Raw genomic sequence first — 12,895 nt, 5'->3', positions numbered from 1 at the left:
TCATTACTAGCCCCGCGCCACTCGCGACTGTTAGAGACATTGAAGAGCGCATCATCTCCAAACCCTCCCCAACACCGCTCTTTCCTTATTTCCTTCGTTTCCACCGCGCAAAGCTTGTCGTACCGCTGTCGCTATGTCGAAGGGCAAAAAGGGCAAGAGCAAGGCCAAAGGCGGCTCAGCCAAGGGCACACCGCAGCGCGCGCAGTCCAAACGCCACTCATACCAATCATGGCCAGCACATGAGGAGAGTACGTTTGCGCTCTTTCCCCAATCGCCACATTAAGATTGGGCTGTATTGACCGTTGCAGCCGCGACCGCCTCCAAGTTCTCTCTCAAGGACGAAGCGAAATGGATGTCAAGTCACCGCACCGCTGCGTTTGAAGCTGGCAAGAAATTACGACACATGCCCATCGAGTTCATAAGCGCCGGTCACCTCGAAGGCACGCTGAAGAAGCTCACGCCCGATGCAGAGACGGCCCAGGTTTCGTCGGATTCCAGCGCTGAACCCATTACACCGTCCTCGCCCTCTTCCACGCCCGACAACTCGACAGCGATGGCACATATGGCGATTCGCAGTCCCTCACCGGCGCTCTCTGAAGCCTCATCTTCGAGCGCCGACGAAGTGCTATTCAGAGGCCGTGGAAACCAGCCACCAGCTGCGCCTGCCGTCACCTCATCCGCGCAACAGGCACCCAAAGCCACGTCCACCGCGAAGCCGCACCCCATATCATCAGAAGACGCAACAGCGCGACCAGCACAACCTACCCCTTCAGTAGAGACGACGTCTGTTCGGACACCCGAGCTCACCGCTGCCTCTACTACCGATCATACATCCGTGGCAGCAATAGCCAACCTTCCAGTATCGGTTGAGCTTAGCATTCGAGGGAACGCTACATCTCAGCTGGAGGTAGAGGTGGACTCGGATGCCGATGACGTTGATCAAAACCAGTTTTCAAAGCGAAGAGGAGGCAGACCCGCATGGGAAGGCACAACTACCGAGTGGCAACACCGGAGCAAACCAAACGTCGGATGGTTGCCTGGTAATGCCCGTCCTGACATGGACACCTATCTGCGCGGCGAGGTGAACCCTCGCGACGCCGCGATAGATGATTACATGCAGAACATGGAAGAGTTTGGTCTTACCGAAGATCTGGTGGCTTCGTCTGGCTTCGTACGTCGTGAGATGGATCTGGATGCGGGCAGTCATAACGACTGGGAGTCAGCATCTGGAAGCGAAGACGGCGGCAACGAAGGTGCAGGCGAGGGCACTGACGACTGGGACTCGGATATGCTACAGGATTTCGACGACATGGACACCGCATCAGATGTTGCGGACAAAGTCGTTCGGATTCTGTCAAAACGCATCCGCAAAAGTGGCCTCCAATATCTCTGCGTACACGAAGACTCGATAACAGACGAAGCTCGCTGGATTTCACCTATGCACCTTACGACTGGCGACGAGAAGCTATTGATCAAAGCTTTTGAGGCAGAAGCTCGCGAGCGTGAGCAGCAAATGCTCTCCAGCAGCGACTCCGAGGACGACTCTGAGGATGGGGACTCTGAGGACGATGAAGATGAAGAAGAAGCTGAAGAGTGGGATGATGAGACCATCGCAAAGGTCCTGCAGAAGCAAGAAGAGCTCGGCCTAGGTGGTGACGAGGTGATGCTTTATGGTGGCGATGACTATTTTGATGGATCGGGCCCTTCGAAGAACTACTCATATGGCGGTTATGGCAGATCCAGCAAAAAGGGAAAGGGCCGTGGACGTGGCAAAAAGGAACCTACTTTCCCCTCCGCTTCTGCTATGGTCGCAGCCCTCGAGATGGATCCATATGGCGGCTTTGACATCATGGATACTGAGCGCCCATCACTTAAACCCAAGAAGAAGGGTCGACGTGGTCAGCCACCCCCAGAACTGGACGATTCAGATCTCAATGAGCAGTTGCAAAGCGCGTGGGCAAACGACAGGGCAAAGAAGCGTCTTAAGAAGGCCGAGCGTGAAGAGTTGCGTCAACAGGGCTTATTAGGTCGCAAGGGTAAGGGCCCCAACCTCAAGGTCAAGTACCAGGGTGGCATCGATATGGAGGATATTGTCGAAGAGCTTCGTGAGTTCTTGCTGGGGGACATGCAGACACTATCTCTCCCACCTATGGAGGCCTATCGTCGCGCCACCGTCCACCAAGCCGCTTCATTCTTCAACTTGAACTCTCGTTCTCGTGGCGATGGTATGGACAGGTTCACCATCCTTTCCAAGACCAATCGCACCCGTACCTACACCGACGACGAATTTGATATTGCGATTGCAAAGAAGGGCTTCCAGAAACGCCTGAAAGGTCCTCTTTATTCCCAGGGCGGCGGCGGCGGCGGCCGTCCTGGCAAGTATTCCACCGTCAAGCACAAACAAGGTGGTGTGCGCTCACGTCCTCAACTGGGCTACAAGGATGGCGAGACTGTCGGTGCGAATGCCCCAGAGCTTGGTCCTGAGAACAGGGGCCATGCCCTCATGATGAGGATGGGATGGTCTAACGGTGAGGCTCTGGGCGCTGGCGACAACAAGGGCATCCTAAAGCCTATTCCCCATACTGTCAAGACCAATAAGGCTGGTTTGCAGTGAGCTGGCTGTTCTGATCACGACACCGCTTGATGACGGTGCTTTTCCGGGGCGTTTACGAGGTGGTGTTTTACGACATTCCTGCTCAACCTTGCTCACATGCGCAGCACTCGTTGCGTTCGATATGGTATGTAGTACCTTGTGTAAATACTTGTTTGTATTAGTACTGGCGAACTCTGTGGCGTACGACGGATTACCGATGACATTGCATTGCGTGGCGGATACCGGCGGCGTTGTTCAAGTCTTTCATCGTCGCCTGCAGATCCACCGCGGCAGTTCGTCATGCGACTCTCATCTAGAGCTTGCGATGCTTTTTTCATTGTGCCGCTCAGCTATGTCCCTTCGACTCATGATCAGGTCGCGACCCTCGCTTGCTTGGCATCAAAACCATACAAAAATACACAAAAAATGAACAAAATCTTAGCTGTTATGAACCGACCCTTGTGACGTGATATATTTAGCGACCGCGATGCGCAGATTAGGCTGTTGGTGTATATCGCCGATGTGAGTACAATCACAACCTCTGGGTTCTTGGTGTTCGATTTCTTCGCAATAAAGCATGTCGCCAAACCGAGAGAAAAAATCATAAAACAATACAACGCGTACTTTTTGCCTCTTTATAACGTGTTTTTGTCTCTTTTTGATATCATCCCTCGTTAAGACGTGAGAAATCATGGAACAAATGCGCGCACGTTTGTTGATACCCATGATATGCAGACGAGGCAATGATCTAACCAGCTCGATGAACCTGACTGACCTGTAATGGTACTCCATTGATACAATGAACCTTAAAGGTGGACTGAACCATTGTCCGTTTCTATCTATTCAGCAAGCCAGAGGCCTATCCCTCACCCATTCGCTGCCTAATCAAGCTGGAACACCCTTCCGAGACTGTTCAAACAACAGGGTTTGCATGCACCTTGGAGACTTCGTATACGCCCCCTTCGCACGTAGGTCAGATTCCAACTGCCACATAGCCTTCTTCACTCTCGTCAAACTGGTCGCGATGGCTTGCTCAAGTTGTTGCGTGGGAATGAAGTAGGCGCGTTCGGATAGTCTTTGTGTGTAAGTCAAAGTTCCCACTGAAGGGAGTCAACCGACAGAGAGCCTCTAACAAGGCAAGCAGTCTGAGAGATCTATTCGTAAGATAATCGTGACAGAAAAGACACAGACACCATATGTGTAAGTCCCCAAATGTTATGTACGAAACGCCGAACTAGCCATGCTCCCCTTCTTCCTAGCTAACAAAACGCGTGCCGAAGTTGTAAATGATGCCAAATGATGGTGTCATGTTCCCCAAAGTGTCAAGATGTAATGGATATCGTAGTGAAGGTCCTATTGTACTGGTTCGTCCGGGTGGTGCAATCTCCTCCTAGGCAAGTTTGCGGAATGAGTGGGTTCGATCAAAATGCGGCGTACTCCTCGTTTGGCGGCAGTTGATAGTTCTCTGCATGCAGGCCCTTGAGCGCTTCCTCGCCGTCCTTGGTGAGGTCTGGCCTACCGACAGGTGTGACTGCGCCGGTGAAAAATCGTGGCTTCCACTCTTTCTCCGCCGCCTTTCGCTCTGCAGCCTTCTGCCGTTGCTTCTCTTCTATCTCGGTCTTGAGGTTCGTCGCTAGTCCATATTGCTTGCCTACTATGGCATTCGTGACGCCGTCCCAGAACTTGAGGGACTCGTTGGGAAGCTGCTGTTCGAGCGGTGGGACGATCTTGGCTACGGGATCAAGCGGGTTGAGGTCGATGATGAGGTTCTTCTCCTGCTTGATGTCAGACTGTGATCCAGACCGCCGCTCAGTGTACTTACAGCGACCTTAGCAAATGGCTTGCTGCCAAGGGTATAGTAGACCTTGTCCTGCCAGTTGCCCTCTATCCGCGCGAGGACGTCCTTCTCCGAGACATCCTTGATCTTGGTAATCGAATCGTTGTTGGGGTCGTACTTGAAAATGACACCCAAGACCTTGTTTTGTGATCGACCGAGCCAGCCTTCCTCCTGGTATTCTAGGATGACCTTCAGTCCAGTCTTTGGGCAGGTAACGAAGCAGCTGTCCGCGACAGAGACATTGAGGGAGCCTGTAGAAAAAATCAGCACCGTAACAGTACTTGTATGCTCTCATAGCCTACCTCGTAGAATACCCCCAAGGTAGGCGGCTGGGTGAGTGAGTTGGTATTCCTCATTGCCTCGATTCTTCAGGGTGATGAAGATTCCCAGGTTGTGCGCTCCAGCCACCACTCGTACGCTTGTACCTGTAAACTTGGCGCTTAGCTGATCGTAACCTCGCGCACTAATGCCCTTCTCAGGACAGTCGACGTAGAAGGCGGACACGGGAGGGTGGTGGGAGGTTTGCTCGGTGAGATAGGAGACGGTCACGGTCTTGCCATCGCCTTTGACGCTGTTGGAGGCGCTCGAGGGAGCCGAGTTGGGGGTCTTGAGGGTAGGGTGGGTGTCTTCGATCTTCCAGTTGCACTGCGAGAGTCAGTAACCAGCTCATGTGATTTCCAAGGGACGCGTACCCTGAAGAACTCGCCCAATGTAGAGTTGTAGGGCTTGCAAGGCTTGCCCTTGACGTATTTCTGTTCCAGCATTAGCTATGCCTTCCTCGCCGGGGCGTGCCTCATACCAGGTCCTTGGTGAACCAGAAGCGCAAGCACCCGAGCATGCGCCCCAGATCATCATCCGAATCTCCGATACTGTGGAGGTCAGTAACAGCTTCTGCAATGTGCATTTGACTTATGCCGACCTGATGAACGTGTCGGGCCTGTCCAAGTAGTGCCAGTACTCTGCTCTCTGTCAGATGATAGTCCGGCTACAGCGACTTGCGAGGATATCCATCGCAATTCCATATTCATATAACGTACCCAAATTTGGCCTTGGTTCGAGGAGTTGTGCGGGGAGGGAGAAGCGGACAGCAGCGAGGTCGGAGACGCCAATAAACCTGGAGGAGGACACGGTTAGCTTTCGCGTGTCTGCTGTGACCCGATGGTGCTACGTTACCTCCTCAAAATGCCCAGGAAGGTCTTGAACTTGGAGCTGTCATCCGGAGCTTTCTCGACGGCAGCACTTGAAGGTGTGGCAGCCCGCGAGTTGTCTCGCGAGTTGAGGGCGGACGTGGTTGCAGAGCCCGGTTGGGCCTTCTCTGGCGCAAGGTCCGCCATGGTTGCTGGGATATGGGTTTTACTCAAGAGAGTAATAGCAAGTGGAGATAGGAGCGCGAAGCTATATCGAGGTAACGATCGATGATGTCGTCAGGTGTTGAGGCGGTGCGCTTTTCGGGTTCACTTGGCACGCGCCGGAGCTCTGACGTAGCGCAGCCGATAGCCTTTGACCTGGTCGCAGCGGGGTAGTGGAGAAGAGAACCTTGGAAGGGGAGCAGTAGCAGGTGGAAAACAGCATGCACATTCAAGTCCGATAGATGGCTATGGTTATCTTCAAGTTGCAGGGGCTGCTGTTCTTCTGCTTAGCGTGCCGTTATCGTACCTCTAATCCCAACATGCGCGTCTGCTGCAAGGTCGAAACGCGCAATAGGGACATGCATAACAGATCGTGCATCGCTTGATTGGGTGCAGTCTCGCCACCGACTCTCACCCCTACCAGGTTTCACACCCGCAAATAGCCTACTTCACACACGTGGAACCGCATGAGATGTGTAAGAGAACTCATGATCTATTTTGCTGAGACGCAAATCCATCAACTCAAGCGTGATGGTGCACCCTGACGTTCTCGCTTCCACTAAATGCACACGACGACGCCAAAGTTCCAGTCGTGCAGACTAATGCGTGATCGATTTGATCGACAGTGCAAATGACCGTCGGTTACCCCTAAACGCCGTCTATCGTGCCTTGCGCTATCGTAAAGTCATCAGTCATCCCATTCCCGCCATACGCCAATCTCGCAGGCCTTGGGTGTGTCGGTGTAGATTTCCACGTCGTACCATTCCTCTACCGGTCCCCCAGAGCCTGACAGCCTATCCAGAACGAGCCATAGTTCGCCTTGCATCCCGAGTTTCGGGTCGATGTTGACGCTCTCGGACCGAACCGTAGCAGTGTCAGAGTACTCTCCTTGTTCACTTGCGATGATGAACTTGCGCTCCGGGCCTCGACCCATCTCAACACTCAACCGGAACGGACTGCGGGCTAGCTTGCCTAAATCGACGGCGCGAGGGCTCGTTGCTTTCGAAAATCTGGCGATGATAGTGTATGACGCCAGGCGCCTAGGCCACAATGGGGCAGCAACTTTGTGTATGCTGGCACCAAAGCACGCCGGAGCGAGCTTCATCGAGAGCAATCCCGCCCCGTCGCGCGGCACTTGCTTCAACACCACCTCGCTTGTGCTGTCAACTCGGAGTTGGTAGTCACCGGTCAGACCAGCTTCAAACAAGGAGCAAATGATCGTGTAGGAGCCTGGTTGAAGGTCTTTGATCTCTGCGAGAACACATCCACTGCGGTGGTCACCCGAGTCTGCTAGCACATCGCGACTTTGCAAGCGATATAACCTCTTTCCGTATCCTAGAGCAAGTTTGACGTGTAAGGGATGCTCATGGTTCGTGCTGGTGAGTAAGATGGCTAGTGAGCTGCGTTCGCGGACAGTGAGAGAATACTGAGGATTGTCGAAATATTTCGACGAGTCCGTACCACCACCGGCCGTCTGCCTTGTCCATGCGCCTTCCTCGGTCGTTTGCAAAGGGTATCGCTGCGCCGCCTGTTCCAGTGTGATTGGGAAGTTTGCAAACGCAGACAAGGAGAAGGTGTACAATGACGGAGGCAAGTCGTCTTGATCAATCACCACTGTATATATGGACTTGGCGTCAGCATCGCCGCGAAGAAGACATTGCGGTGTAGTGACGTAGTCGCTCGATTCCAGGTACGTGTCTTTCATGTATAGCCGTTCTCCTTGGCCATTGCAGATGTATATGCTCATGTATCCCTTCGGTGCATCTCCATGGGTGTTGACTTGAGAGTCGGGGCGAATGCTTCCGTCGTTGAATGCATCTGACTCCTCTTTGGTGACTGCTGGTACGTCCCGGAAATGGCGACTAAGAAGGAACCACACGGGTCCAGCACCTCTGGACGCAAAGGCGAACTGTGGGTGCTTGACAATGCAGCCGCCCGGCGACGATGACTCTATGTTCCACTCGAAATGGATATCTTGTCGATAGCGGAAGAGGCCAGGGTTCCAGTTCAGGTACAGACTCTCGAAATGTTGTATGACTTGCTCTAAGCCGATCCAGAATGTCGTTGGATGCGGTCGATCTTGAGTGGGGACGCTATCCCTGTGATAACTCTCAAGGCTGTTGTTGGAGGCACGACTTGAGGTAGATGCAGGCAGATTCATGGTCGTCACAGCCGAAGGGCGAGGGCCGCGCCAACCTTTGCCTTCGACCCATGGGTTCTTGACGAGCAACAGACGATCATGCTCCGTCTCCTTCATGTCCAGCACGACGTAACTGTGTTGGCCCTCGAGACCAAGTTCACGCTCCTGCCTGGTCGACATCTTGCCAGTACCTGCTGTGACCAGAACATCGCCGTACATGAAGGCGTTGTATATGCGCTTCCATATCTGATCTGGGACTGTATCAGCCCTATAAGGGTCAGTATGGTCAGCCATGGGTTGGGAGAAGACACAACTTACTCTTGCAAGAAGACCTGTTCTGGTATCCAGCCGGTCATTGTCCAGAGATCACTGCACGAGTTGCTTCCGGGGAAGTCATAACCACCGCGAACTTTCAGGTATGCTTTCTCAAGCAGCGCTGGCCATAAGAGTGCTGGATTACGGCGGTCGAAAACATGAAGCAGTCGATGTGTCTTTGAGACAGGTAGTCGATCATCGATGACGACCTTTCTCCAACAGCCATTGAAGTTAAGTCGTACGATATACTTGCCATTAGACGAGATTACTGGCTTTCCAAAGTGCTTGTCGTATGGATATATCTTGTTCGTGAGCATCTACCACAATTAGTACCGAGGCTGCAGAGTTTCTAAGCATGGCAAACCTGATCGTGGCCGCGTTCTGAGCGAGCAATACCAGCGCATAAGCTTGTGACCACCGAGCAATCTGAAGCTGCATCCTGTACAAGATCTAGAGGCCTCGTGCTAGACATCAAGGGCCCAATACCAGCCCTACCGTTAGGGAATTGCGAGGGTGGCGGCACAGCCTCTTTGGCACGCAGCCAGCCGAGAAAGAACTGCTGCTGGTATGAAGACAGACTCAGATCCCGATTTTCACTGTCGCTGTCAGCATGTCCGCACAATCTCTGCATTAGCAGCGGGTAACGTACGTGTAGACAGCCTCGCCTTCCGAGACAAACTCATCCGCAGATGGAGTCTTGTCCCAAGGTGGAAACTTGAAGCCATTGACTATGGAAGCCTTCAACAAGATAATGCTTTCTTTTGCGGGTAGTTTCCTGTTTGAAACCGGCTCTCGTAGCCTGTGTATTTGAGAGTGAGGTGCGGTTGAGGACATTAGAGCCGCTGTTTGCGACTCAGGTACTCCAGGCTGGGACTCTGCGCTAGAGGGCTGTGGCACTGCAGACGAATTCAATACGGAATCGTGTCCGTACTTCGGATGGTTATCACGGTCAATGTTGGCGTTCGAGCTATCTTCGTGTGACGCATCAGTGCTTGCACTTGGTACATGGATTGGAAAGGCGTCATTCGAAAGATCAATAAGCGGCATTAGATCTCGGCGCGCATCTTGCTGGAAAGTAGGAACGGCTGAAGAGAGGTCTGACTGATGAACGAATGCTGAAAACGAAGAAGCTGATGATTTACCTGAAGCTGCTGGACCATTGATAGGTCCAGTAGTCGAAGAAAGATTCCAACGGGATGTGTTTGAACGCGTAGTGGAGTCTTCAAAGGTCGTGCCTGGAGTCGCAGTCCCGGCGACCTCTTTGGCCCATTGACCTACTCGCTCGTCTCTGGAGCTTGAGGCCTGGGGTTTGACCAGAGGTGTCCATGTTTGAGCGGCCTTGATGCGATCGGCACGACTTAACATCTCGCTGCATTGCGCCTTGAGCTCCTTCCTTTCGTCTGGGTTTGTCGATATCTGGATCGCTTCCATGAGGTTCTCGGCCACGCTAATTGCGAGGCTGAATGCTTCATCCTTGGTAGCAGCTGTGTCAACCCGTGAGCGATAGTCCTGGTAGCTTGATTAGTCGGAGCTACAACGCAGGACTTGTTGTTGCAGCGAGAAGTTAGTTGTGTGTATCACATACGCTTGCGGCCGCCTTGTAAGCCTCTATCTCAGTGGCCTGATCAGCCATCGTGGATGGCTTGAGACAGAACACGGTAAGAGAAATATGACCAATACTAGCAGCGACGACGAAGCTACTTGCGTTGTGCCATAGCGATGCGACTGACTATGGGGAAGTGGAGTCAAAGGCGCACTAAGAAGCTGTGATGGTGCTTTGGTGTTGTGATGTTGTGATCTGGGGCTGAAAGTCTTAGCGTAACGCACGTTCCTGCCAAACGGCCGTCGCGACTGGCAGTTGCAGCAGCAGGAACGGCCAGTCGTAGCACATAGGTGACTAATCTAGGCCTCGCCCTTCACGTGTGAGGCATATCGAGCCAGGAGCGGCTTGCTCACTTTCACCGCAATGATCGACAGCGGCTGCGGTGAAGGAAGGTCCAAGGGAGCAGGGTGTGTCGTCATCCGAACCTGAACCTCGGCCTCTAGGACCTCGGGAGAGGTCAGCCATGCATGCGACAGCGCTATCGCGTTGCGGGCACCATGAACGTCCCCTGCCCGCTTTTTCTAACATCTGATGCTGCTATCTCCAACCTTTAGATTACTGCTGTCATGATGAGATAGTCCGACTTAATCACTGACTCCACACCACACCCTCCGTCCGTCACACACTTCGCAGTCGCAACACTCAGCCAAGCCTTAGCAACTGTACTCGACCACCACCATGGCCGGTCAGTCAAAGGTAGAAACTCTGCCACCATGGGGTAATGCTGTCGCAGGCGCCGCTGGTGCCGTCATCGCAAACACCCTTGTCTATCCCCTAGATTTGTACGTCGCAAATCCCCCCGAGCCTTCTCGGGCAGCAGGAAAAGATACTAACACAACCTCAGGATCAAGACGCGACTACAGGTGCAGATTAAGCGCTCGCCTACGTCCAACGACCCCAATCCCGCCGACCACGAACACTACGATGGCGCCCTCGACGCGTTACAGAAAGTCTTTGCGCAGGAGGGTCTCTCTGGACTATATGCTGGCATAGGAGGCTCTCTGCTCGGCGTAGCATCGACCAACTTCGCCTATTTCTACTGGTATACCGTTGTACGCAGCCTCTACATGGCGAACCGCACGCTTCAAACATCACCAAGCACACCGGTCGAACTCTCCCTTGGAGCGCTTGCGGGAGCGCTCGCCCAGCTTTTCACAATCCCCGTCGCAGTCGTAACGACGAGGCAACAGACTATGAGCAAGGCGGAGCGCAAGGGTATGATCGCTACGGCTATGGACGTGGTCAACGGCGATGACGGCTGGACGGGGCTTTGGCGAGGACTTAGGGCGAGTCTGGTGCTCGTCATCAACCCATCAATCACATACGGAGCCTACCAGCGATTACGGGAAGTTATGTACCCAGGAAAGAAGACGCTGAAGCCCCTCGAGGCGTTCCGTAAGTCACGGCCACTACCATAACTCAAGGAAAGCTACTAACATCTGTCAGTCATCGGAGCCATGTCCAAGACGCTTGCCACAATCGCAACCCAGCCGCTCATCGTCGCGAAAGTCGGTCTTCAATCGAAGCCTCCACCAGCCAGGAACGGAAAGCCTTTCAAATCCTTCACCGAAGTCATGCAATACATCATACAACACGAAGGCCCAGCGGCGCTATTCAAGGGCATCGGACCCCAGATCCTCAAGGGCCTGCTTGTCCAGGGTTTCCTCATGATGACCAAAGAGCGCATCGAGCTTTCCTTCATCCTGCTCTTCCGATACTTCCGCCAAGTACGCGCCGAGAAACTCCAGAAGCTAGCGAACATTGCCGCAGAAAAGGCCGGCAAGGCAGCCCCGATACTGGTCAAGTAGTCTTTGGCTTGCTGGCATATCCTTACCTTCATCTCAAGTGTATATATTCGACTTTATACTTGGTTGCGGAGACGGATTGGCCGAGCGTTGTATTGATTCGATTCCGGCGTTGGGCATTGATTGTTACCGCGGTTATACGCATAGTCTGTCTTGTAAGCATTCTTGAAGTTCTACCATTGTGTACACTGTGCGGGTGATGTGTCATGACCATACTCGCAGCCACGCTAGCGGAGGCGCCGTGCGGAGGCTGTGAAGAGATCCGAGCAACAATGTCCATTCACGCAAAGAAAACCTTAACTAGAACGCCACGCTAATTCTCCGCTAATGTCCCACTATATCACGCCGGTCTTCATTTTAGCGCTTCTCACTTCTCAATTCTCAAGTCCATCAACAAGTAGCAACATTGATCACGTACATTTGACTCACAACTGATTGATATCGCCATAGCTCCAACACTACACACCTGCCACGCACTTCAAACCCACTGCAAACCCACTGCATCCTCATCGTCGCTACAGATGTGCTACCTCCGACCTACAAAGTACGCATGCGGCCATGTTTCTCCTATCCACGAACCAGGCTACCAACGCCCAAGTGCCAAAGAGGATGCTAATCAATCAGACCCATACACTGAGGTAAGATCTAAGGCATACGAAACGCATATAAGACATACATTAACTTCGAAATAGTGGCCAACACATAAGGACACTACGTTGAATGGGTGTCAGGATTCTAATCGTAGAGGTGTGCGATGTCCGGAGCCTTTGGAGGATTTGGAAGTGATATATCAAGATGATGAGGGCGGCGAGTGTGATGAGTGTAAGGCGAAGAAAAAGTGCACAGTCTTGTAGGGAAAGACGGAATGAGACGACTGAGGGTACGTAAAAAAGCTATCAATCACATTGATAGAAAGGTAGGTAGCCACGCGCATCGCAGTGTCATATAATCTACAAAGATCCTTGTGAGGGTTGACAAGTATCTTCCAGTCGGCTGCCGAGTAATGACATATCCACGTATGCCGATGTACGCGACGGTATGTTAGCTATTCATACCTCCTAGAGCCTCCTTCCCACAGGTCCAGTTGGAGAGCCTCCTCTTTGATATAATAATACCTGTCTCGCTCTTTAACCTGATTTATGTTACGCCTACGTCTACTTACACAAAGACTGCACTTACCCTGTGTTCCCTGGCCTCACTGCTCTCTTTCCCGTAAGTAGGAGGATCCCAGGTTTCGTCGCATATGTTGGCTT

The 12,895-nt window shown here is 52.8% G+C and overlaps 5 protein-coding genes across 5 annotated transcripts; 3 read left to right on the top strand and 2 right to left on the bottom strand.

The window, feature by feature from the left end:
* Window positions 1-133: 133 nt before the first annotated feature.
* BKA58DRAFT_439115 (uncharacterized protein) lies at window positions 134-2,614 on the top strand (the record flags this gene model as incomplete). Its single annotated transcript, XM_046173647.1, has 2 exons — window positions 134-248; window positions 309-2,614. 2 exons carry the CDS (start codon window positions 134-136, stop codon window positions 2,612-2,614), a joined length of 2,421 nt encoding a protein of 806 aa, XP_046026617.1.
* A 1,219-nt stretch (window positions 2,615-3,833) lies between these two features.
* Window positions 3,834-6,234, bottom strand: BKA58DRAFT_159066 (uncharacterized protein). The gene is made up of 8 exons (XM_046164928.1): window positions 5,604-6,234; window positions 5,468-5,544; window positions 5,350-5,389; window positions 5,230-5,299; window positions 5,123-5,182; window positions 4,733-5,075; window positions 4,416-4,681; window positions 3,834-4,368 (listed from the first exon to the last, which is right to left on the bottom strand). Exons 1-8 carry the CDS (start codon window positions 5,762-5,764, stop codon window positions 4,015-4,017), a joined length of 1,371 nt encoding a protein of 456 aa, XP_046026616.1. The 5' UTR covers window positions 5,765-6,234; the 3' UTR covers window positions 3,834-4,014.
* A 1-nt stretch (window position 6,235) lies between these two features.
* Window positions 6,236-10,014, bottom strand: BKA58DRAFT_159132 (uncharacterized protein). Its single transcript, XM_046164929.1, has 5 exons — window positions 9,820-10,014; window positions 8,884-9,743; window positions 8,599-8,830; window positions 8,238-8,551; window positions 6,236-8,187 (listed from the first exon to the last, which is right to left on the bottom strand). Exons 1-5 carry the CDS (start codon window positions 9,865-9,867, stop codon window positions 6,468-6,470), a joined length of 3,174 nt encoding a protein of 1,057 aa, XP_046026615.1. The 5' UTR covers window positions 9,868-10,014; the 3' UTR covers window positions 6,236-6,467.
* Window positions 10,015-10,131: 117 nt separating this feature from the next.
* On the top strand, window positions 10,132-11,807 carry BKA58DRAFT_159004 (mitochondrial carrier domain-containing protein). Its single transcript, XM_046164925.1, has 3 exons — window positions 10,132-10,619; window positions 10,682-11,232; window positions 11,284-11,807. The coding sequence occupies exons 1-3, from the start codon at window positions 10,516-10,518 to the stop codon at window positions 11,643-11,645; spliced, it is 1,017 nt and encodes a 338-aa protein (XP_046026614.1). The 5' UTR covers window positions 10,132-10,515; the 3' UTR covers window positions 11,646-11,807.
* Window positions 11,808-12,751, top strand: BKA58DRAFT_159005 (uncharacterized protein). The gene is made up of 4 exons (XM_046164926.1): window positions 11,808-12,039; window positions 12,093-12,280; window positions 12,335-12,558; window positions 12,632-12,751. Exons 1-3 carry the CDS (start codon window positions 11,970-11,972, stop codon window positions 12,494-12,496), a joined length of 420 nt encoding a protein of 139 aa, XP_046026613.1. The 5' UTR covers window positions 11,808-11,969; the 3' UTR covers window positions 12,497-12,558; window positions 12,632-12,751.
* The last annotated feature ends 144 nt before the right edge of the window (window positions 12,752-12,895 follow it).

Source organism: Alternaria rosae (genome assembly GCF_020736505.1).
Source record: "Alternaria rosae strain MPI-PUGE-AT-0040 chromosome Unknown BKA58scaffold_4, whole genome shotgun sequence".
Taxonomy (NCBI): domain Eukaryota; kingdom Fungi; phylum Ascomycota; class Dothideomycetes; order Pleosporales; family Pleosporaceae; genus Alternaria; species Alternaria rosae.
The sequence above is the reverse complement of the archived record's forward strand: the minus strand, read 5'-3'. Positions and strand labels throughout refer to the sequence as shown.